We start from the raw sequence: 24240 nt of genomic DNA, 5'->3' as shown, positions 1-24240 counted from the left end.
AATGTTCTGGGATTCCCATTCTTCTCAGAGTCAGCCACAGTTTGTTATGATCCACACAGTCAAATGCCTTTGCATAATCAATGAAACACACATAGACATTCTTCTGGTATTCTCTGCTGATAGTAATACAAAATGATATAGCTATTTTGGGGGGGAAAGTCTGGTAATTTATCAGAAAACTAGAAGTGGAGCTGCCACATGATCTAGTATTGCTACTGCTAAGTATACAGTCTGGGAGTGCAGAGAATAACTGTTACTCTGCTAATTAAAATGTCAATGGTTTAAACTTACCAGTTATGTAATAGGGAAAAAGATGTGGAAATCTGTTTCTGTAAGGATTTACAGTTGTGGTTTCTCTATAGGGCAATTCTACTCTGACCTTTAGGGTTACTCTAAGTTGGAACTGACTTGAAGGCAGTAAGTTTGTTACCTTTTTTGGTTTGAGTATAGGAAGCTCTGGTGGCCTAGCCTGAAGGAACACTGTTCAAATCTACCAGTTTTTCCATGGGAGAAAGATGGGCAATCTCTGCCTATGCGAACGAACTGCCTCTGAAAACCCACTGAAGGATCAGCTATGGGTTAGTTCTGACTTGACAGTACACAACACCAATAACATACTTTTTGTGAGCTCTGGTGGCTTGGTGGTAAGAAGTTGTGTTGCCAATTCAAAGGCACACATTTCAAGACTACCAGCTGCTCTGCAAGAGACAGATGGACCATCTCATTCAGTGGAATGCACTCCCTAAGAAAACCTACTGGAGGGTCAGGTTTGAGTTAATTCTGACAAGGAATTACATAACAACAACATACACCCTAAGAGTCCAATGAAAGTGACACTTAAGCTCACTGCAGAAGCCCTAGTTGATTTGATGCCACCAGCCACTCAGTGAGAAAAGATGGACAGTGTGCTTCCATAAAGATTTGAAGATTTACAACTTTGGAAATTCAATACTGCAATTTCTACTATGTCCTATAGAGTCACTATATGCCAGAATTGACTCAACAGCAGTGGGTTTGCTTTGATATGCCTATTACCAAATAATACCAGACCAAATGCTCAATAATTTTATTTTGTTTTTAAAAGTAATTTTAATGAAAGTTTATAGAGACTTAAGAGTTTCTAGTCATTCATTGTTACACTTTCCTCACCGCCCCCCAAACTCACTCTTCTCCTTGAAAAGAAAGAAAAACTCTTTCATGTTAGGCAATCCCTCCCCCCACAAGTCCACTCCACTTATGCACCTTTCACTCTGGATTTCTGTTAATGACAAGAATACCCATTCATTAACAGGAGGGGCAACATGCCACAGAGAGGTGGTGGTGGTGGCGGCAGTGGTGGCATTGGCTACCCGTATCCACGAGGCCCTGTTTTCCCTAGCCGCGGAGGTTACTCAAACAGAGGGAACTATAATAGAGGTGGCATGCCCAACAGAGGGAACTATAACCAGAACTTCAGAGGACGAGGAAACAATCGTGGCTACAAAAATCAATCTCAGGGCTACAACCAGTGGCAGCAGGGTCAATTCTGGGGTCAGAAGCCATGGAGTCAGCATTATCACCAAGGATATTATTGAATACCCAAATAAAACGAACTGATACATATTTCTCCAAAACCTTCACAAGAAGTCGACTGTTTTCTTTAGTAGGCTAACTTTTTAAACATTCCACAAGAGGAAGTGCCTGCAGGTTCCTTTTTTAGAAGCTTTGTGGGTTGATTTTCTTTTTCTTTTTTGTACATTTTTAATTGCAGTTTTAAAGTGAATCGTAAGAGAACCTCAGCATTGTGCACGATAAGAGAATGTGTCAGTATTTCAGGGTTCTACATTTTATCTGTAAAATGTGACTTTTTTTTTTTAATCACAACAAAAGTAAAATGTTGCTTTGTAAAAAAAAAAAAAAAAGAATACCCATTCATATATTCCCTTTAAACAATTCTCTCCCTCATTTGTTGCTCAAAATTATTTTAAAACAACTATGAGAACATAAGGGAACAGGGAAGCTAGATTAATGAAAAGTGCATGATCACAATAGAAATGTTCGTGTACTGTGAAGAAACGTAACCAAAGTAACAGAACACCTGGTGAGAAATTATTGAATGAAATTCTAAACTGCTGTGTAAATCTTAACTGAAGATACAGTAAAATATTATTTTAAATGAAATAAAATCCTGATCTATTGTTTATGTTTGTGTCACTTGACAGCACATAACAAGAATGGGTCAGTCTGTGTGAACAAAACCTTAAGAAGATATATGTATCTTTATCTGTCAGGTTAATTAATCCCATGGCTTGTATCTTTTTATTTTCTCACTTTTTAACTTGACCATCAATAGTTTTATGTACTTCATATATGGCAATGGAAGAGTTCAAAAGTGAGATTATTCTCATTATTTTACTTTACTTAACAATCTGAACAATAACATTATGGTTAAATTCCTAGATAGATTGAATGGTAAGTTATATGACATTTAATGTTGTTCATGTCTCCTTGGTTTTAAGCTAAAAATAAAGACATAAAAATAAAAACATTAGACTATTCTGCTAGCATTTTTTTAAATATCTATATTTTCTATTCTTATTTTTACTCGTCATTGGCAGTGAGTTGATTTTATCTGGACTTCTATTTAAAAAGGCAAATTTGGTCACCAGTATGAGGCTGGAATCCAGGCTGGGAAGTCATCTGGAGCAACTGGATTCTACAGAGGTTTATTTTCTGGTTTTGGGAAGGCTTGGGGTAGAATATTTACTTGCCCTTGGGTGTGAGTTGATTTTATTTGACCTTCTATTTAAAAAGGCATGTGTGCCCTCAGGCCTGGTTTTAATTGCTGTGGTCAAACATTCTTCTAAGTAATATAGCACTTGTCTGTCCATTTGCTGTGCAAAGGTAATTCATGGTTGCTGTGGTGCTAAACACTGACACTACTGTGTAACATGCAATAATGGTTACCCATGGTGAACAGTGTTTGGTGTCGCTCCCCAATTAAAACAAACTTGGAAGCAGGAGTAGCATCCACTTTCAAATTAGCATGCCCCTAGAAACTCTATGAACTTGGAGAAACAATGAAAAGTTATACAAGTGTTCAGGTCTTTCGTTCAAAGGGTCACTATGAGTCATCTAAGATGCAATGGCACTTAACAGCAAGAAAAAAATATATTATTTTGCAAAAGTAAAATGGCAATAAGCAAAGATCAAACAAAACTCTATGGGCTTTGAAATTCAGGATATAAAACTTTGGATAATCCAGTCACCTCCTGTTGATATTACTGTTAGATCTGTGTGAAATTGCTCAGAGGGTAAAGCTGAAAATTACACATCACAAGAGGCAATATTAACTTGGAAACCATCAGGTGCCATGAGTTTTCTAAATAATACAGATGATTATACTTACATCACAACCATGTTTTGTATTGTTGTTGTTATTGTTGTTATGTGCTGCTGAGTCACTTGCAACTCATAGCGACCCTATGTAACACAGCCCTAAACCCTACTCTGTCCTGTGTCAATCTCACTGTCTCTGACACATCCACCCCGATTACCCCAGTCATTGAATGAACCCATCTCATAAAGGGTCTTCCTCTCCTGCACTGTCCCTCTCCAAGGACTGGTCTCTCCTTGCAACATGTCCAAAGTATGTCAGACGAAGCCTCAGAATCCTTGCCTCCAAGGAGCAGCCTGGTTTAACCTTCTCCAGGATGAACCTATTTATTTTCTTAACAGCCCATGGTACATTCAACACTCCTCTCCAGCACCACAGCTCATGGCATCAATTCTCCTTCTATCCTCCTTTGCCATTGTCCAATTCTCTGACACATAACAACTGATTAAAAGGACCATGCCCTGTATCAGGCATACCTTAGTCTCCAGAGGGACCATTGCTCTCCATTACTTTGGAGAGGTCCCTAACAGCAGACTTTCCCAACACATCTTTTACAATCACAATACATTTTTAAATTTCCTTGCTGCTGGTGCAAGGAATGTTGACTATGGAGCCAAGCAAACCAAAGTTATGAACAATCTCAATCTCTTCACCATCCATCCTGATGCTGCTAATTGGTCCAGTACTGAGAATCTTTGTATTCTTGATATTCAGCCTCAATCTATATTGAAGGCTGCAGTCCTTGGCCCTCTGTAGCAAGCACTTCAGGTCCTCCTCAACTTCAGCAAGCAGGGTTGTGTCATCTGCATAACACCGATTGTTGATGGATCTTCCACCAACCCTGATGCCACACTTATTCTCATAGAGCCCAGCCTCCTGGATAATCTGTTCTGCTTATAGGTTGCAAAGGTATGGAGACAGGATACATCCCTGGCATATGCCCTTCCCAATTTTGAACCATGCAGTGTTTCCTTTCTCTGTTCTGACGACTGCCTGAGTCCAAGGCAGTCTTATAAGGTTTCACATTAGCATAATCAAGTGTTCTGGGATTACCATTCTTCTCAGAGTCGGTCACAGTTTGTTATGATCCACATAGTCAAACGCCTTTGCATAATCAATAAACCACAGATAGACATTCCTCTGATATTCCCTACTTTCAGCTAAGATCCATTTAATATTAGCTATAATATCTCTAGTACCATGTCCCCTTCTACACACAGCCTTGACTTTTGGCAGTTCTCTGCTGATGTGCTGTTCCAGTCATTTTTGGATAATCTTCAGCAGAATCTAGCTTGCATGTGAAATCAATGATATTGTTCTATAATTGCCACACTCTGCTGGGTCACCTGTCTTTGGAATGGGAACAAATATAGAGCTGTTCTAGTCAGTTGGCCAAGTAGTTGTTCTCCAGATTTCTTGGCACAACTTTGTGAGCACTTCCAGGACAGCATGTTAGTTGAAATACATCAATTGTTATACTATCTATACCTGGGGCCTTATTTTTGCTATTTCCTTCAAAGCAGCCTGAATTACTTCTTCCTTCATCACCATAGGCTCTTGCTCATTTGTTTCATTAAATTCTTCTGTGTCTGCCAATGCCTTTTGATACAGTGACTCAGTAAATTCTTTCCATCATCTTTTAATACTTCCTGGATCATTTAATATTCTGCCTAAACCATCCTTCCTTGATTATAGCAACTCGAAGTTTGAATTTGTTCTTCAGTTCCATGAGTTTAAGAAATGCTGAGCGAGTTTGGCCCTTTGACTTTCTGGCTCCAGCTCCTTGCACACTTAATTGTAATATTTTACTTTGTCTTCCTGTGCTGCCTTTTGAGATTTTCTGTTCAGCTCTTTAGTATCTTGAATTCTTCCTTGTGCTTTGGCTTCTCCATGCTCCAGTGCAATATTCTGAGTTTCTTCTGACATCCATTTTGGTCTTTTTTTTTCTCTCTTCTGTCTTTGTAATGACCATTTGCACTCTTCCTGGATGATACTCTTGATATCCTCCCACAACTCATTTGGTCTTTGCTCATTAGTGTTCAAGTCCGCAAACCTGTTCCTAAGATCCTTCTGAAATTCAGGTGGGATAGACTCAAGGTCATATTTTGGTTCCCATGGATTCAGTTTAATTTTCCTTAGCTATAGCTTGAACTTGCATATGAGCAGTTGGTGGTCCGTTCCATAATCAGCTCCTGACCTAGTTTTCACAGCTGATATTGAGCTTCTCCAGGGGTTCCTTCCGCGGAGTTAACTTTAGTGTCAGTGTTGTCCCTGCCTTTCTCACACACGTCTTTACCCACTTATTTCCCTGCTCCACCATCCACCAGGATACCCATCCACTTCTACCCCCAGTTTCATGCATCCATCTAATTGAAACTATTCACATGCTTAAATTGCTGGTAATTTCTTTTTGTAACAAGACTAGGGCAGTACTTTTTTTCCCCCTACACTTGTGTGAGCTGATTTGATTTGACCTCATACTTAAAAAGGCTTTTGGCTGCCAGTTTGGGGCTATTTATATCCTGGGAAGATGAGTGGAACAGCCAGATTCTCCACAGGTGTGTTTTCTGGTTTAGGGTTGAGACTAGAGTGTGGCTGTTGCTCCCAGCAGGATCTGAGCTGGTTGGATTTGCCTTGTATATATTTAAAAAGACTTTTGGGCTACAGTCAGGGTCTATTTCCAGGATGGGAAGGTGAGTTGAATGGCTGGATTCTGCAAAGGTGTGTTTTCTGGGTTAGTGTTGAGACTAGAGTGTAATTGCTGCTGGAAACAGGATGTGAGCTGATTAGATTTGGCCTTGTATTTAAAAAGACTTTTGGGTCCTCATGCCTGTGGCCCTTGGGCCTGTCTTTTTGTGGATCTCTTGAATAAAATAGGCTTGGAAGCAGGAGCGGCATCCACTTCCAAAAAAAGCTTGCCTCTAGAAATTCTATGAACTTGGAGAAAAGATGAAAGTTTTGTGTTCAAGACTTTAATTCATAGGGTCACTATGGGTCATGTACGACTCTATAGTACTTAACAACAACAACAACACTTAATGTTGTTGTTGTTTTAAATTTAATCACCTTTTCATATACCAAAAACAAACCTACTGCTGCAAGTTGATTCCTATTCATAATGACCCTCCCCTGGGTTTATGAGTTTATAAATCTTTATGGGAGAACACCATTCATCTTTTCACTGAGGAGTAGTAGTTGGTGAATTTGAACTTCCATAATTTTGGTTAGCAGCCTGATATATTATGTAAAATGTCATCTTGGTTCCTTACACATCTATGTAAGTACATGCAATAAAGTAATTTTTAAAACTCTTGGATTCAAGCCTTTATTCCTTGCCCATTTCCCTTTGTTTGCTTTAGAATATATGATGATGATGTTGCTGTTATTGTTCTTGTTATGGGCCATTGAGATGACTGAGACACTCATAGCAACCTTCTGAAGCCTGCCTTGTCCCGAGTCAGTATCACTGACTACAACACACCTACCCCCGTTGCCCTAGTTACTGTGTCACTCTATCTCATTTGAGGTCTTCCTCTCCTGCACTGTCCCTCCACCTTTCCAAGCATGATGTCCTTCTCCAAGGACTGGTACCTACTGGCCACATGCTCAAAATTTCTAAGACAGAGCTTCAAGATCCTAGCCTCCAAGGAGAAATTTGTTTCACCCTCTCCAAGACAGACCTATTTATTTTCTTGGAAGTCTACGGTATGTCAAAGACTTTTCTCCAGCATCACAACTCAAATGCATCTGTTCTTCTATATTATAGGTTATTTTGGAATTCCAGGGAATCAATCTTCTATAGGATGTGGAGATTCTGTAGAGAAATTAGGTGTGAAAAATGAAGCAGGTCATAAAACTTCTACTGAGACTCATACTGCAAACTGGCATGCAAAAGGCTCTAACAATAAGGACAAATACTGCACACGACCATTATTGCAAAAGTAGAAGGACAACTAGTATAATATATATGGGGATCTAAGGGGAAAAGAAGAGGTGGGAGCAGAAGGGTAAGGATGGATAAGGATGAAATCACAAAGTTGCACAATTTGGTGGGTGGAGGGAGAGGGCAAAGGAAATGGGAAAGATCTGGTGGGAACCTGGGAAGACAAGGTAATGGTGGGCACTCAAGAGCAATGGTGATTAATTTTATCTAACATAATTGACATATTTCAGCAAAGAGTGTGGAAAGTACAGAACAATATCATTGATTTCACATGCAAGCAAGATTCTCCTGAAGATTATCCAAAAACAACTGGAAGAGCACATCAGCAGAGAACTGCCGAAAAGTCCAGGCTGGGTTTAGAAGGGGTCATGGTACTAGGGATATTGTAGCTGATGTTAGATGGATCTTACCTGAAAGCAGAGAATACCAGAAGAATGTCTATCTGTGTTTCATTGATTATGCAAAGGCGTTTGACTGTGTGGATTAAAACAAACTGTGACTGACTCTGAGAAGAATGGGAATCCCAGAACACTTAATCGTGCTAATGTGAAACTTATACTTGGACCAAGAGGCAGTCGTTAGAACAGAGCAAGGTAGCACCGCATGGTTCAGAATTGGGAAGGGTGTACGCCAGGGATGTGTCCTATCTCCATACCTTTTCAACCTGTATGCAGAGCAGATTATCTGAAAGGCCAGGCTCTATGAGGAGAAGTATGGCATCAGGATTGGTGAAAGATTTATTAACAATCTGTGATATGCAGATGACACAACTCTGCTTGCTGAAACTGAGGAGGACCTCATGCACTTGCTGCAGAGGGTCAAGGGCTGCAGCCTTCAGTATGGACTGAGGCTCAATGTCAAGGAGACAAAGATTCTCAGAATTGGACCAACTGGTAGCATCAGGATGGATGGCGAAGAGATTGAGATTGTTCACAGCTTCAGTTTACTTGGCTCCAAAGTCAACACTCTTGGCACCAGTAGCCAGGGAATAAAAAAACACATTGCGATGGGAAAGTCTGCTATTAGGGACCTCTCGAAAGTACTCAAGAGCAACGGTGTCTCTCTGGAGAATAGGGTGTGCCTGATACAGGCCATGGTCTTAGAAATCACTTGTTATGCATCAGAGAGTTGGACAATGAGTAGGGAAGATAGAAGGATAATTGATGCCTTTGAGCTGTGGTGCTGGAGAAGAGTACTGAATGTATCCTGGACTGCCAAGAAAACAAACAGATGCACCTGGAGAGGGTTAAACCAGGCTACTCCTTGGAGGCAAGGCTTCTGGGGCTTCGTCTGACATACTTTGGACATGTTGTAAGGAGAGACAGGTCCTTGGAAAGGGACATCATGCTTGGTAGGGTGAAGGGACAGTGCAGGAGGGGAAGACCCTCTATGAGGTGGATTGATTCAGTGACTGGGGTAATCGGGATGGGTGTGTTAGAGGCCATGCGATTGGCACAGGATAGAGCAGGGTTTAGGACTGTTGTACCTAGGGTCGCTATGAGTTGCAAACGACTCGATGGCACATAACAACAACAACAACAACAACAACAACAACATAATGAATGGAAATGACTCTATGAAACACAATGTGAATAGTGTGAAACACAATGAGTATGAACTTTGTAAGCAAACTAATATAAAATAAAACTTTTTTAAAAGTTTAAAATATATGCTGCATATCTTCCTCTAGAAGATCTGACCAGTAAAACAGCATCCAACATGTATTTAGGCTTCTAAATTTAGTAATATTTTCACAAATCAGACTAAAATGTATCATCACGTTAAGAATTACTCTTCAAAGTATTCACTTAGACATCCACCTATTGTGTTCTTGGGTGCTGTTGGATTGTTTCTGACTCAGAGAGGGCCTACGTAGCTGAGCAGAACTGCCCAATGGGTTTTCCTAGTCATAATTTTTACAGAAGCAGCTCACTAGGTGTTTTTTATGTATAACCACTGGGAGTTCTGGTGGCCTTCTGGAAAGGAATTGTGCTGCTAACTCAAAGACCTCTGGTTCAAATGCACCAGCTGCTCCATCGAAGAAAGACAATCACCTGTAAGATTTACTGCCTCTGAAAACCAGCTGGATGGTCAGCTGTCAGTTGGTTCTGACTCAATGGTACATGAGAACAACCACCACTGCTGGCTGCATTCTATCCAACAATCTTTCAATTAGCAGCCCAGTGCTTAATCATTTATGTCATCAAAACTAGTTGGGAATCTATATACTTATCCATATACTTAAACTCAGATAAACAAAATGGAGTAGTGATTCCAAAGACTGACTGTCTGTATTCAAATCCATCTATTATACTACTTATATTAGTAGTTGACTAAATTACTATTGGTGCTTAAGTCTCTCCATCTCATACATCTGTTGTGGGAATTTCACAATATACATAGCAGGGAGCTCTGGTGGTCTGCTGACCATTGTTAACCCAACATCATGCTTGAATCATGTTGAATCCAACAGTTGCTCCAAAGAAGAAAGATGGCAAATCTCTTCTCTTGCAATTTACAGCCTCTGAAAATCTGCTTGAGGGTCAGCTATGAGTTCAGACTTGATAGCAATGAATGATTGAATGTACACAGCAAGCACAGTGTTGCCTGTTACTAATATTATTCTACCCTCAAAACTCCTCCAGTGCTCAACACACTTTCAAATTCTGGAATCTACCTTCATTTTTTCCACATGAAATCTGTTTTATTTCTTTGGGAAAATTAAATTTTGAAGAAACAAAAAAAAAGGGAGAAGCTCTAACAAATACGGCAGGAATAAAACATGTTTAACTGAAATTTTCCAAAGTAATTTAATAAAGCATTCCTTTTTTTCTTCTTTATGTATTTTTAATGACTCATCAATTAATACTTTGATTCTATATAGTTCTACAGAACATAGTTTGGAACATACTATTCTGAATAAAACTTAAAGTTTGAGAAATTATATTTCTATTTTGAAGCAATAGAATTAAAATGTAATAAAATATCTATATTGTTATTTTTAAATAGGGAAGCTTCTTAAAATAGCAAAACACATTTGCATTACAGATTCTTATTACTGTTGCTCTAAACATTAGTTAAATTGTTCCTACCTTATAGTAGTTTTCATCAGCACGAAGTGCTTTGGAAAGCCCAAAATCGCTGATTTTGGCATAATGTTGAGTAACCAGCAACACATTTCTTGCAGCCAGATCTCTGTGCACAAAATTGCACTCTTCTAAATATTTCATTCCCATGGAAACTTGATGAACCAGTTCTATTATGTTCTTATCCTTGACATGCCTAGAAGTTATAAATGTATCATTAGAGTTGGTGGACAGTGGGCCATTTTGGAACAACCAGACACACTGAAAATTAATTAGCTAATTTCCTATAATTCTTAAGCAAAAAGAGTCATAAATTGTGATGAGATATTGTTAACACTGTCTGAGACTAAATGCCATTCTCCTTTTTCTGCTCATTAGGTGACATTTTCATGGGGTGACTGAAATAGCATAAAAAGCAGCACACCGTCTCATAGTAAGTCAGGCATCTATTCATATCATTAATCCAATACTAGGCAAGCAATAAAATTTATCCATTTATTGGTATCTTATCTATAAAATAGGGATAATAATAATCACCCTCTATGGATTCTTAAAGATAAAATCTGAGTAAAGTAGAAGCACAAAGTAGCAAATTGGAAGAGCCCAAGTGCTACACAATAGAACTGCTCCATAGGATTTTCTTGGTTATAACCTTTATGGAAGGAAATCACCAAGTCTTTCTTCCCAGTGTCTCTGTTGGGTAGGTTCAATCTGCTAACCTTGAGGTTAGTATTCTAACACAGAGGCCATATGGAGTTTATTCTTCCACCCTAACAATAGCTTTAGTTGAACACATCATGGCTATTCCATTGAAGAGTCTAATCAATTAAGAGTTAAAGACATTTTCAAGAGCATTTACTCAAGAGAGTTTAGCAATATGATTGTCACTTAGGTATGTAAAACTGTTACCCTTTATAAGAGTATTCTTTCAAAAATGAGTGTGTTCTATTCAAGCAAAAAAAGTAAAGTTCTGATGAAAGTTTATTATGGATAAGCCTTGTAATCATTATACTGAGTGAAATGAGTAAGACATAAATGGACAAGTATTTCATGATCCCATTTATATGAATGATCTTGAATAGGCAAATGCATATAGACCAAAGTTTATTAGTGATTACCAGAGGCAGGCAGGAAAGAGAATGAGAGGGTCATATATTAGGAGCAACTGAGTTTTTCTTAAGAGTGATGGAGAAATTTAAAAATAGATAATGGTAATGGTTGGTAATATGGAGTTCTGCTGTTGTAGTCCAATACTATGGTGTCCTTCTAACCCAAAGGTTGGGCCTCTTTGGTCAAATCTACCACCAATGCCATGAGAGATAGATGGGCAATCCCTTATGATGTCATTTATAGCCTCAAAAAATCCACCAGAGGGCCAGTTATGAGCTGGTTCCTCTTAATGGCAATGATGTTGACTTGAGGTGAATGACAGTACAACAAGGAGAATGTAAGTGATGCCAGAGTTCTGTTATAAATATCTCATCAAAATAAAAAATTACCTGCCTCTGTTAGGGAATATTTCTAGTACAGAGTGAGTAGGAGAGGAGAATGAAGACAATGCGTATTAGATTTTTGTTGCATGGGCCTGTGTATCGAAAAGTCAGCTGTGTCCCAACTAAGTCTTCACTTTAGAGGCTCATGTGTGAAGCTGTTGGGTTTTGAAAGGTGGGTTCTTCTTGTTTTGGTTGAAGGCCGGGTGTTTAATTGTGTTTAGAATGAACATTCTTCTAAGTGGTCTGTCAATTCACTCTACTGAGATAACCTGGGGTTACAGTCATACTGAATGCTGTGCCCCTAGTATATAAAATGCCATAATGGTCACCAATGGTGGACAGTATTTGGTGGAAGGCATGGAAGCAGGAATGGCATCCACATCCTAAGCAACATGCCTCCAGAAACTCTATGTATGGTGAGAAACAATAATAGTTATAGAACAAGATTCAGGTCTTCCAGATTAAAACAGGCATGGAAGCAGGAATGGCATCTACAGCCTAAGCAACATGGCTCCAGAAACTCTATGTAGAGTGAGAAACAACAATAGTTATAGAACGAGATTCAGGTCTTTTATTCATAGGGTTGCTATGAGTCATGCTGGACTTCATGGCACTTAACAACAACAACAACAACAACAACTGAGTAATAGGAATAAATGAAAATTGGATACAAAGATGACATTTTTCTGTGCTCTCCTCTCAAGGTCATTCAATGTGGAATGACACTAGAAAGAAGAGAAGGGAAGCAAAAAGGTTCTGTCCTTCATAGCACTGGCTTTTCTTCTTTTAGGAGATAGTCAGAATAAAGATACCTATTCTGTTGCAGATATTTATTGAGGGGACCCAGTTCTGCCATCTCCATCACCAGCATCCAGGACTCAGCCTCACAGATCCCAATCATGCGCACAATGTAAGGGTTATCCAGCTGCTGCATAACATTGGCTTCTGCTAAGAGCTCATCCTTCAGAGTAGGGTCATTGGCCTCATTCTTCAGTATTTTCACAGCCACTGTTTTCACAACTCTGCCAAAGAAATCATAAAATGTTCAAAATAATTTACTTCTATAGAGTTACCTTCCCTGAGACATAATTTCCTACACAGAAATTGTGTTATGGAAATATTCTGTAACAGAATATAAATGTGTTTTAAGAAGGTAAGTTATAAGTTAATAATTTCCTTTCTTTTTTGTGTGATAAAAATGTTATTTTATATTGGTTTACTTACAAAATTTGTATCCATTATTTTTCACACAGAATCTTTCCCATTTCCTTAACTTACCCTTCATTCAACCCATCAAATTGTGTGACCCTATGACTAAACCGCCCCCTCCCCGGCCCATCCTCACCTCTCTAAACCCTCCTTCCTCCCCTGGGATACTCATACAAATTTGTTTTTTCTTTTTGTCATAAAGAAACACTTTATTGTTTAAAAATAATATAGACTTGTGGTGCTACAAAGTATCTTAGTCAAGTAAAAGACAAAGATTGCATAGTATGTAAATAACTTTTAAATAAACTTTATAAGCTATGATATGCAGGATTCCTACAACACTTTTCAATGTATCAGTTCAGGTCATGTATAAAGTATATAAATATGTGTTGTTGTGTTGTCCCCTGAGTCATGGTGACGTCATTTGTAATGGAATAAAATGCTGCCTAGCCTTGCTCCAATCAGATTTTCAGTGGCTAATTTTCAGAAGTAGATCACTTGGCCTTTCCTCCTTTTCTATCTTATTAGACACTCCAATAAAACCTACTGAACCTTATAACAACATACAAACCTTCACTGACAGGTAGTGGTGTGTGTGAGCATATATAATATATGCTAAAAATTAATTCCTAACACAGAATTTAAAAGTATACACTGTTCAAGCTTATTACTTAAAACATACTTTTGTTCAATTGAGTTTTGTTTATTTTAATCAGGTTTCAATAAGTTTTTGATAAATAAAACTGCCTTAATTTTCTAATAGAATTATCACATAAGTTATGCTTGAATTCTTAAATACTCTTAATATGGTAGGGCTTAAATAACTGGATAAAACTTAGTTATGTATGATTTTAAAAACTGGTTTCTTTCTGTGACTTCTCATAGATATGAGATATTATACTTCTTTTATTGTACTTTAACTACCCAGTAAAATATATAAAATACAAGAATAATAGAATAAGTGTAGTATGCATCCAGAAAAGGATATGAGAAAATTACATACACATACACGCATACATACACATTAATTAGTGGTAGTTGTTGTTGTGTACTGTTGAGTCAGAACCAACTCACAGCTGACCCTCCAGCAGTTTTTCAGAGGCAGTTATCACACAGGAGGAGACTGCCCATTCTTCTCCAGGCTGGTGGCTTTGAACTGTGTGCCTTTGGGACATAGCACAGTTTCTTACCAGCAAGCCACCTAGAACATTTTTATGTCATATATTTATTTGTTTCTGTTTTCTAATTTTTCTGCAAGGGCATTTATGACTTCTAAGCTAATAGTAGTTTATTAACTTTAATAGTATTATTTAGTACACTTAACTGATGCTTTCATTATAATTTTTCCAGAAATGAATAAAATAACAATGTTCATTTACAGAGGAACTGGCTATTTTAAACCTCATTATTAATATTAAATTAACAGTCTACTTAGCAGTGTCTAGAAATATAATGAAAGTAAAGAGAATAACATGATAATACAAACGGACTTACTTTTTCATTTTGTAGTAACCCTTTTTTACAGTTCCAAAGTTTCCAGAGCCAAGTTCTTTGTCTTCCAGGGTCAAAAGGTTTCGGTCCAGATAGACCTCCTTTGGCCTGATCTCTTCAGGGTCTGCGTAGGGGCTTTCATACACTTCAGTGTCCATGGGCAAGGCTTCTCTCTGGGGACCTGCAATGCATCCAGTGTCTCGGCCTGAATCCTTCATTAAATTCTCACAGTTTGCTCCTACCCCTTTCTGGGACCATACTATACCTTTAAGACCCTGATACCCTCCCTTGACAGATGGAGCCATCAATTAAATGGAGTCAAAGAAGTGCTTCTCCTATCTCACAGGAGAGAAGCAAGAGAGCCCTCATGTTCTTTTTTACCTGACTTCTGTTCTTGCACCAGCATATGCAGCATTCCTTTAAGAATGAAGAAGCATCAATCACACCACAGGTAGATACTTTATGGTCTATGGTAGTTTTAATCTGTGTCTGAAAAGTTTCTTTTACAATCTGGCCATATAGAAATTACACTGTCACCTCTCTTTGGAAGCTTTTATAATGGTTTCAACCCTTATAATATATTAGAAATAAGATATGTGATTTACATGATCCAGAATGCATCAAAAAAAGATGGAAGGGGTACAGAGTCACTATACCAAAAATAATTGGATGACAGAGAAGAATTTCACGAAATGATATATGACCAATAGGAAGTGGTCATGAGGGAGGAAGTTCAAGCTGCTCTGAAGTAACTGGCAAAAAGTAAAGACCCAGAGATTTATGGAATACCAATTAACATATTTCGGCAGACAGATGCTGCCCTAAATGGGCTTACCAAGTTTTGCCAAGAAATCTGGAGGACAGCTATCTTGTCAGCTGACCAGAAGAGATCCATATTTATTCTCATTCCCCAAAAGGGTGATCCAATAGGGTGTGGAAATTATTAAACAATATCACTATTATCATATACAACCAAAATCTTACTGAAGGTTATCCAAAAGTGATTGCAATAGTATATCAACAGAGAACTATCAGCAGTACAGGCTGGGTTTAGAAGAGGCCGTGGCTCTAAGGACATTATTGCCAATGTCAAATGGATCTTGGCTAAAAGCAGAGAATGTCTATCAGTGTTTCATGGACTACACAAAGGCATTTGACTGTGTGGATCATAACAAATTGTTTGTGCTAACGCTTGCTTGTGCTCATGCAAAATCTACACTTGGACCAGGAGACAGTTGGAAGAACAAAGCAAGGACATACTGCATGGTTCAAAATTGGGAAATGAGTGCATCATGGATGCATCCTATTTTATACCTCTTCAATCCATATGTGGAACAGATCATGAAAGGGATTGGTCTTTCTGAGGAGGCAAGTGGCATTAGAATTGGAGGAAGACTCATCAACAACTTGAACTATGCAGATGACACACCCTCATTTGCTGAAAACTGAAGAAGACCCAAAGCATCTGTTACAGAATGTCAAGGACTACAGCCTTCAAGATGGACTACAGCTGAACCTCAAGAAAATGAAAAATTTCACTACTAGGCCAACTGGCAGCACCATGGCAGAGAGAGAAGAGATTGACACTGTTAAAAATTTCAGCTTGTTTGGCTTCCACAATCACTACTCTTGGCACCAGCAGCCAGGAAATCAAAAGATTAATTGAATTAGTAAAATTTACTGTCAGAGACCTCTCCAGAGTGCTGAAGAGCAAAGATATTGGTCTAGAGACTAAGGTGCACCTGATACAGACCATGATCTTCACAATTATCAGGGAGCTGGACAATGACTAAGAATTACAGAAAAAAAAAATTCAAGCCTTTAAGTTGTGGTACTGGAGAAGAATATTGAATACACCATGGACTGTCAAGAGAACTAACAGGTCTGTCCTGGAGAGAGTAACCAAGCTGTTCCTTCAAGGTAAAGATTTTGAAGCTCCATCTCACATACTCTGAAGCTTGTTTTCAGGATGGACCTGTCCTTGGAGAAGAATATCATGCTTGGACAGGTAGAGGAACAATGCAGAAGAGGAAGCCCCTGGATGAGATGGATTGACACAGTGAAGTAACAGGAGCAGGTGTGTCCGAGAAAATTAAATTGGCTTGGAATCTGACTGTAGCCATAGCCCCTAAACAAAACCCCTGAGCCAAATTCCCTAGCTGAACTTTCCCCAAATTCATGATCTATAGAATCTATGTGAGAAAATCAGAAGATTGCTACTATTTTAAGACTCTACATTTGCGGGTGGGAGAGGGATGGGTAATCTCCTCCAACATGATTAACTGCCTTTGAAAACCCGCCAGAGTCAGCGACTACAGTACACAACAACAAAATGTAGTGAAGTTTTTGTAGCAAAACAGTAATAGCTCAGCTTCATTATTATAATACACCTTTTGTTGTTGTTGTTGTTAGATGCCGTCGAGTCGCTTGCGACTCATAGTGACCCTATGTACAAGAACCCGAAATCCTGCTCTATCCTGTGCCAATCGCATTGCCTCTGACACACCCATCCGGATTACTCCAGTCACTGAATCAATCCACCTCACAGAGGGTCTTCCCCTCCTGCGCTGTCCCTCCACTCTCCCAAGCATGATGTCCCTCTCCAAGGGCCAATCCCTTCTTACAACATGTCCAGAGTATGTCAGACAAAGCCCCAGAAGCCTTGCCTCCAAGGAGTAGCCTGGTTTAACCCTCTCCAGGATAAATCTGTTTGTTTTCTTGAAAGTCCAGGGTACATTCAATACTTTTCTCCAGCACCACAGCTCAAAGGCATCAATTCTCCTTCTGTCCTCCCTAGTCATTGTCCAACTCTGATGCATAACAAGTGATTGCAAAGACCATGGCCTGTGTCAGGCGCACCTTAGTCTCCAGAGAGACACAGTTGCTCTTGAGTACTTTAGAGAGGTCCCTAACACCAGACTTTCCCCATTGCAATATGCTTTTTTATTTCCTGGATGCTGGTGCCAAGACTGTTGACCGTGGAGTCGAGCAAACTGAAGCTGTGAACAATCTCAATCTCTTCGCCATCCATCCTGATGCTGCCAATTGGTCCAGTGGTGAGAATCTTTGTCTTCTTGACATCGAGCCTCAGTCCATACTGAAGGCTGCAGTCCTTGACCCTCTGCAGCAAGTGCATGAAGTCCTCCTCAGTTTCAGCAAGCAGGGTTGTGTCATCTGCATATGCCACTCTTCTCATAGAGCCCAGCCTCTCGGATAATCTGCTCTGTATACGGGTTGAAAAGGTATGGAGATAGGACACATCCCTGGTGTACACCCTTCCCAATTCTGAACCATGCAGTGTTACCCTGCTCTGTTCTGACGACTGCCTCTTGGTCCAAGTATAGGTTTCACATTTGCACGATTAAGTGTTCTGGGATTCCCATTCTTCTCCGTGTCAGCCACAGTTTGTTATAATCCACACAGTCAAACGCCTTTGCATAATCAATGAGACACAGATAGACATTCTTCTGGTATTCTCTGCTTTCAGGTAAGATCCATCTAATATCAGCTACAATATCCCTAGTACCACGACCCCTTCTAAACCCAGCCTGGACTTTTGGCAATTCTCTGCTGATGTGCTGTTCCAGTCATTTTTGCATAATCTTCAGTAGAATCTTGCTTGCATGTGAAATCAATGATATTGTTCTATAGATTCCACACTGTGTTGGGTCATCCTTTTTGGAATGGGAACAAATATAGATCTCTTCCAGTCAGTTGGCCAAGTGTTTGTTCTCCAGATTCCTTGGCACAACTCGGTGAGCACATCCAGGGCAGCATCTGTTAGCTGAAATATGTCAATTGGTATACTATCTATTCCTACTTTTAGGCCACCTAAAAACCCAAGAAGGTCATCAAACAGTATACTGTAAGACCAGTGAGCTCACTAAGAATATATTTTACCATAGACTATTTTCTTCTGGCCTCTGAGGATCAGCACAATTTCCTACAAAATATGTGTAGAATCCCCACAAGACAGATGTTTCTTAATTTCTTACTAGTTATTATCATATCTTTTGTTTAAATGTAATAAGAAACACAAATACATTTCTAAGAGCATCACTTTCATAGAAATGTAAACTTTCAGTAGTATCAAAACAAGCAATAAATACTGAAGCAGCAGACATAATTTTTAGATTTTATACATTTCTAGTGTTGTAGTGTGAAGGAGATAGTAACATACCATTTCACTAAAAAAAAAAAATCTCAGTTTTCATAGATAAGTGATGTCTGCTACTTCCATTACCAATACTGCTATTTAGTATTAACACTACATTGCAGCAAGAGAGAGTGATATGTGAAGCAATGAGCTAACTACAAACTGACAGGTGAACATGCGAAGTACTTTCCTACTGTGTGGATTTCAAGTAAGTAAAATAATTTTCTTACCACGTTCAGTGGTCCAAGGTCCTCGATCTGGCTCATAAGCATTGAACACTGAACTTTCTGGCCGGCTACCTTGAGAAGCAGAAGCCTGAAGCACATAAACAATAACATGTCATTTTTTCTTCATCAATACACTGTTAAGTTTATCTCTGCAATTATTTTTCTTTTCAAATAATCACATTTTCATGTATGCAGGGAAAGCAAAAGAAAGAATTAGAAATGAAGGCAGGAGAAAAATCAAGACTTATCCCATTCTTCGAGGAACTGATTGGACCCTGTGAGGGTTTAATAAAGTTCATGGTTCTCCAACTCTAGGTGCCCTGCAAGTATTTCAGAGACCACAGTAACAGAATCAACTGTACTTGCTTAGAGAGAATTCTTTCCCACTTTCATTTACTTTCAAATCTTATTTTTATACTCCCAAAGATGTTGGGGAAACTCACTTTCCTCTTAATCTTTCCGAATTAACTATTTCTCTTGAATTTTATATATTATGGAAGCTTTCAATGTCTATATGCTGCTCCAACTAATTCCTTACTTCTAAAATACCCATACCCATGTTTCCTAGTTTCTGTTTAAGTATCGTCTTTGATAGAGATCTGACAATATTTTATATTAAATATCACAGTGCAGCACATCCAGTAACATAAATGTCCCAAAGAGAAAACTGGCTGCTACCAAACCAAGGCAATAATGAAAATCCTGATAAATAAAGTTCTGGTTGTATAGTACATAAGGTCTAGTTATGAAAAATGTTTTGCAGGTCATTTTAAAGCTTCTCTATTACATATTTTTATTAACCTCAGTTTGCATCATGACACAAATAGGGAAAAAGAAATCTATTCCTTATACTAATAAAGGACTTCTAGTTTTCCTGACCCATTTCCACTCTCAAAGTTATTGCTAATAAATTTAGCTAACAGAGTAACCGTGATCAATTTTTTTGCTGTTGCTGAACAGAAATTTTACACAACTATGTACTTTATCAGTGCCCAAACAATGGCCACGAAGAAATGAGATACTGCTGGATTTTTGAGATATTTAAGGAAAAGGAGACATGAAGCTTAATATTACACAATCATTTATTTTACAGTGCACACACATCTGTATTATAGTATGGAAACCCCAGGAATCCATCACTTGTTTCTTAAGATGACTTCCCTCAAGATTTCCTTTATTCCTATTCATATTACATACTGAACACTACATAGGCACTTTACACAGTGGCAAAAGCCTTTTTGAAGTAGCTAAGGTTCTTATTTTTCAGTGGAATATCATTGGATCCATTTTCTCACAGGCTATCTTAACATTCATACTGAAACATTTAACTGTAAAAGCTATGATGTGTCAAAACATTTGAGTAATGCAACTAACAAGCTTGTACAGAACATATATTAGGAAATGGAGAGAGAGGGAAGGAGAAATAAATTTGTTTAAAAGCCAATTTCTTTATAAATTTACAATCAAATAATAATAAAAAGTTTTTGGTATTTTTTAAAAGAATGAAAATATAACACAAGTTTCAAGAGACATTACTATTTAGTCACTGTATGAGTAGTCATGCTCTTAAGGGTGGTTGTTATTGTTGTTATTATGTGCCATTGACTTGCTTGTGACCCACAGTGACCCTTGTACAAGAGCCCTAAACCCTGCTCTATCTTGTGCCAATCGCACTGCTTCCACCACACCCATCTCAATTACCCCAAGTCACTGAATCAATCCACCTCATACAAGGTCTTCCCCTCCTGCACTGTCCCTCCATCCTCCTGTGCATAATGTCTCTCTTGAAGGACCTGTACTTCCCTACAACATGTTCAAAGTATGTCAGATGAAGCCTCAGAATTTTTGCCTCCAAGGAGCAGCCTGGTTTAGCCCTCGCCAGGATGAATCTATTTGCTTTCTTAGCAGTCCATGGTACACTTAATATTCTTCTCCAGCACCACAGCTCAAAGGCATCAATTCTCCTTCTATCCTACCTAGTCATTGTCCAACTCTCTGATGCATAACAAGTGACTGCAAAGACCATGGCCTGTATCAGACACACCTTAGTCTATATTGTGACACCATTGCTCTTCAGTACTTTGGAGAAGTCCCTAAAAGCAGACTTTCCCATTGCAATACATCTTTTAATTTCCTGGTGGCTGGTGCCAAGAGTGTTGACTATGGAGCCAAGCAAACTAAAGTTGTGAACAATCTCAATTTCTTCACCATCCATCTTGATGCTGCCAATTGGCCCAGTGGTGAGAATCTTTGTCTTCTTGAAATTGAGCCTCAATCCACATTGAAGGCTGCAGTCATTGACCCTCTGGAGCAAGCACTTCAGGTCCTCCTCAGTTTCAGCAAGCAGGGTTGTGTCATTTGCATAACGCAGATTGTTGATAGATCTTCCACCAATCCTGATGCCACACTTATCCTCATAGAGCCCAGCCTCCTGGATAATCTGTTCCGCATACAGGTTGAAAAAGTATGGAGATTGGACTCATCCCTGGCACACACCCTTCCCAATTTTGTACCATGCCGTGTTTTCTTGCCCTGTTCTGACGACTGCCTCTTGGTCCAAGTATAGGTTTCGCATTAGCACAATCAAGTGTTCTGGGATTACCATTCTTCTCAGAGTCAGCCACAGTTTGTTATGGTCCACACAGTCAAATGCCTTTGCATAATCAATGAAACACAGATAGAGATTCCTCTGGTATTCCCTGCTTTCAGCTAAGATCCATCTAACATTACCTACAATATCCCTAGTATCATGACCCCTTCTACACACTGCCTGGACTTCTGGCAGTTCTCTGCTGATGTGCTGTTCCAGTCGTTTTTGGATAATCTTCAGCAGAATCTTGCTTGCATGTGAAATCAATGATATTGTTCCATAGTTTCCATATTCTGTTGGGTCACCCTTCTTCGGAATGGGAGCAAATATATATCTCTTCCAGTCAGTTGGCCAGGTGGTTGTTCTCCAGATTTCTTGGCACAATTTGATGAGCACATCCAGGGCATCATCTGTCAACTGAAATATGTCAATTGGTATACCATCTATTTCTGGGGTCTTATTTTTTGCTATTTCCTTCAAAGCAACTTGAACTTATTCCTTCATCACCATAGGCTCTTGCTCATATGTTGTTTCATTAAATTCTTCTGTGTCTGCCAATACCTTCCAATACAATGACTCAGTATATTCTTTTCATCTTCTTTTAATCCTTCCTGGATCATTTAATATTCTGCCTAGCTCTGTGGTGGAAACGCCTTCCGCACAGGACATCCATGCAAGCCTGAATAGGAAAAACAATTCCTTCCACCTAAGCCATGGCTTATCAGTTATACAGAAATACCACCTTGGGAAACAGTCTTCAAGAGAGCCTAGATGAGCTCATTCAATCTCCACAGATAACCCCTCAACTTGCTCTTCAAGTTCTCCTTCAGGTTGATAAGGCTATCAATTCAGCATTGGCTCAGAGAGTCAGGAACAGAGTCAGTTTCAGGGGCTCTTTAAATACGTACAGATTCTACGATAATGTGTGAACTTTTGTTTTGAATGATGTTGAAGTCAGAGAGGTGACAGAGCTTTAAAGTGGATAGAGTGAAAATTGTAGCCTCTGATGGTAAAAATACTGCCTCCAATACTACAGAATGAACGGGGGGAAATGGCTTTTTTATGCCATCCTCTGTTATTACTCTTGGCTTTTTGAAGAGAAACTTAGAAGAGACTTTTTAAATTTATTCTAGCAATGCAGAAATTACTCCATTGTTCTGTGCTGTTGGAGGAGTCCAGTAGAAAGCTCGTAACTTTAGCCGCTTCCATTAACTTATTACGCAGCATGAAGAAATCCAATTTTTTTAAATAACAAATCAAAAGTTGTTACTTTCCTATAAATATTCTTTAATAAATGAATTTTAAGACATACAATGAAAAAAAAATCTGCCCAGAGCATCCTGATTTTAGCAACTCAAGGTGTGAATTTGTTCTTCAGTTCCTTGAGTTTAAGAAATGCTAAGCGAGTTCAGCCCTTTTGATTTTCTGACTCCAGCTCCTTGCACATTTTATTGTAATATTTTGCTTTGTCATCCCGTCCTGCTTTAGGAATCTTCTGTTCAGCTGTTTAGTATTTTGAATTCTTCCTCATGCTTTGGCTTCTCCACGCTCCAGTGCAATATTCAGAGTTTCTTCTGATATTCATTTTGGTCTTTTTTTTTTCTCTTCTGTCTTCGTAATGACCGTTTGCACTCTTCCTGGATGATACTCTTGATATCCTCCCACAACTCTTCATTCGTTATTATTCAAGGCCTCAAACCTGTTCCTGAGATGGTTCTGAAGCAATAAAAATGTGCTGAAAAAGCACATGAATGGATGAATGAATGGATGCATGCATGCATTAAAAAATAAATTAAAATAATTTCTTTCTTTACAAAATCAACAATACCTTTTCCGCCTAGACAACAAGATATAAAGAAAATGTTAGTCCTTCTTTTACACATCAAAAAAGAGATCAATTTGCAGATATCACTCAGTAGTGATCAGAGGTTTCTACTTTTCAAAATACAGCAATTTATGATTTCTTTTATAAAGTTAGGTAATAATATTCCAAAATAATAAAAGCTCCCCGATTAAACAAGCGTGGAAGGAGGAGTGGCATCCACTTCCATAATAGCTTGCCTCCGGAAACCCTATGAACTTGGAGAGAGGATGAAAGGCACACAAGCATCAAGGACTCTCCTTCATAGGGTCGCTATGAGTCGCCTGCGACTCGACGGCACTTAACAACAACAACAACAATAATAATAAAACTATGTTAAACTATAGATTATAATCTGTTTTTTATTATTCAGGTTTAACTGCAAGAAGAAAACATATTTGACAAATATTTTTGAGTACTTATGTTTAAGAATTGGGAATATACAAGGCAATAAAAGAAGAAAAAACATTACTCTGATGTGGCTTAGATCCTTGAGTTTACTTGCCAAGTATCTATTGTCTAGACTTCATTTTTTTATATACATGTGACTTAAAAGGAACTTTCATAGCTATTGATGCTGTTGTTATGTGCCATTGAGTTGCTTATGACTCATAGTGAACCTATGTACAAGAGCTCTAAACGCCATTCTATCCTGTGCCAACCTGTTGTTGTTATGTGCCGTCAAGTCATTTGTGACTCATGTTGTTGTTGTTATGTGCCGTCGAGTCGCCTGCGACTCATAGCAACCCTATATACAACAGCCCTAAACCCTGCTCTATCCTGTGCCAATCGCATTGCCTCTGACACA

General features: G+C 38.8%; 1 protein-coding gene and 1 pseudogene across 2 annotated transcripts in view; one reads left to right on the top strand and one right to left on the bottom strand.

The window, feature by feature from the left end:
* SYK (spleen tyrosine kinase) overlaps positions 1–24240 on the bottom strand; it is a 248996-nt gene that overhangs the window by 74054 nt on the left and 150702 nt on the right. For both annotated transcript variants that reach the window (XM_006901174.1, XM_006901175.1), the window contains 4 exons: positions 18985–19069; positions 14602–14779; positions 12711–12920; positions 10412–10601 (listed from right to left, as the gene is read on the bottom strand). In XM_006901174.1, coding sequence (XP_006901236.1) covers positions 10412–10601; positions 12711–12920; positions 14602–14779; positions 18985–19069 — 663 coding nt within the window. The remainder of the gene's footprint in view (positions 1–10411; positions 10602–12710; positions 12921–14601; positions 14780–18984; positions 19070–24240) is intronic.
* On the top strand, positions 22285–22612 carry LOC102877104 (annotated as a pseudogene).

This window comes from Elephantulus edwardii, unplaced genomic scaffold (genome assembly GCF_000299155.1).
Source record: "Elephantulus edwardii isolate Elephantulus edwardi_28Jun2011 unplaced genomic scaffold, EleEdw1.0 scaffold00313, whole genome shotgun sequence".
Taxonomy (NCBI): Eukaryota; Metazoa; Chordata; class Mammalia; order Macroscelidea; family Macroscelididae; genus Elephantulus; species Elephantulus edwardii.
The sequence above is the reverse complement of the archived record's forward strand: the minus strand, read 5'-3'. Positions and strand labels throughout refer to the sequence as shown.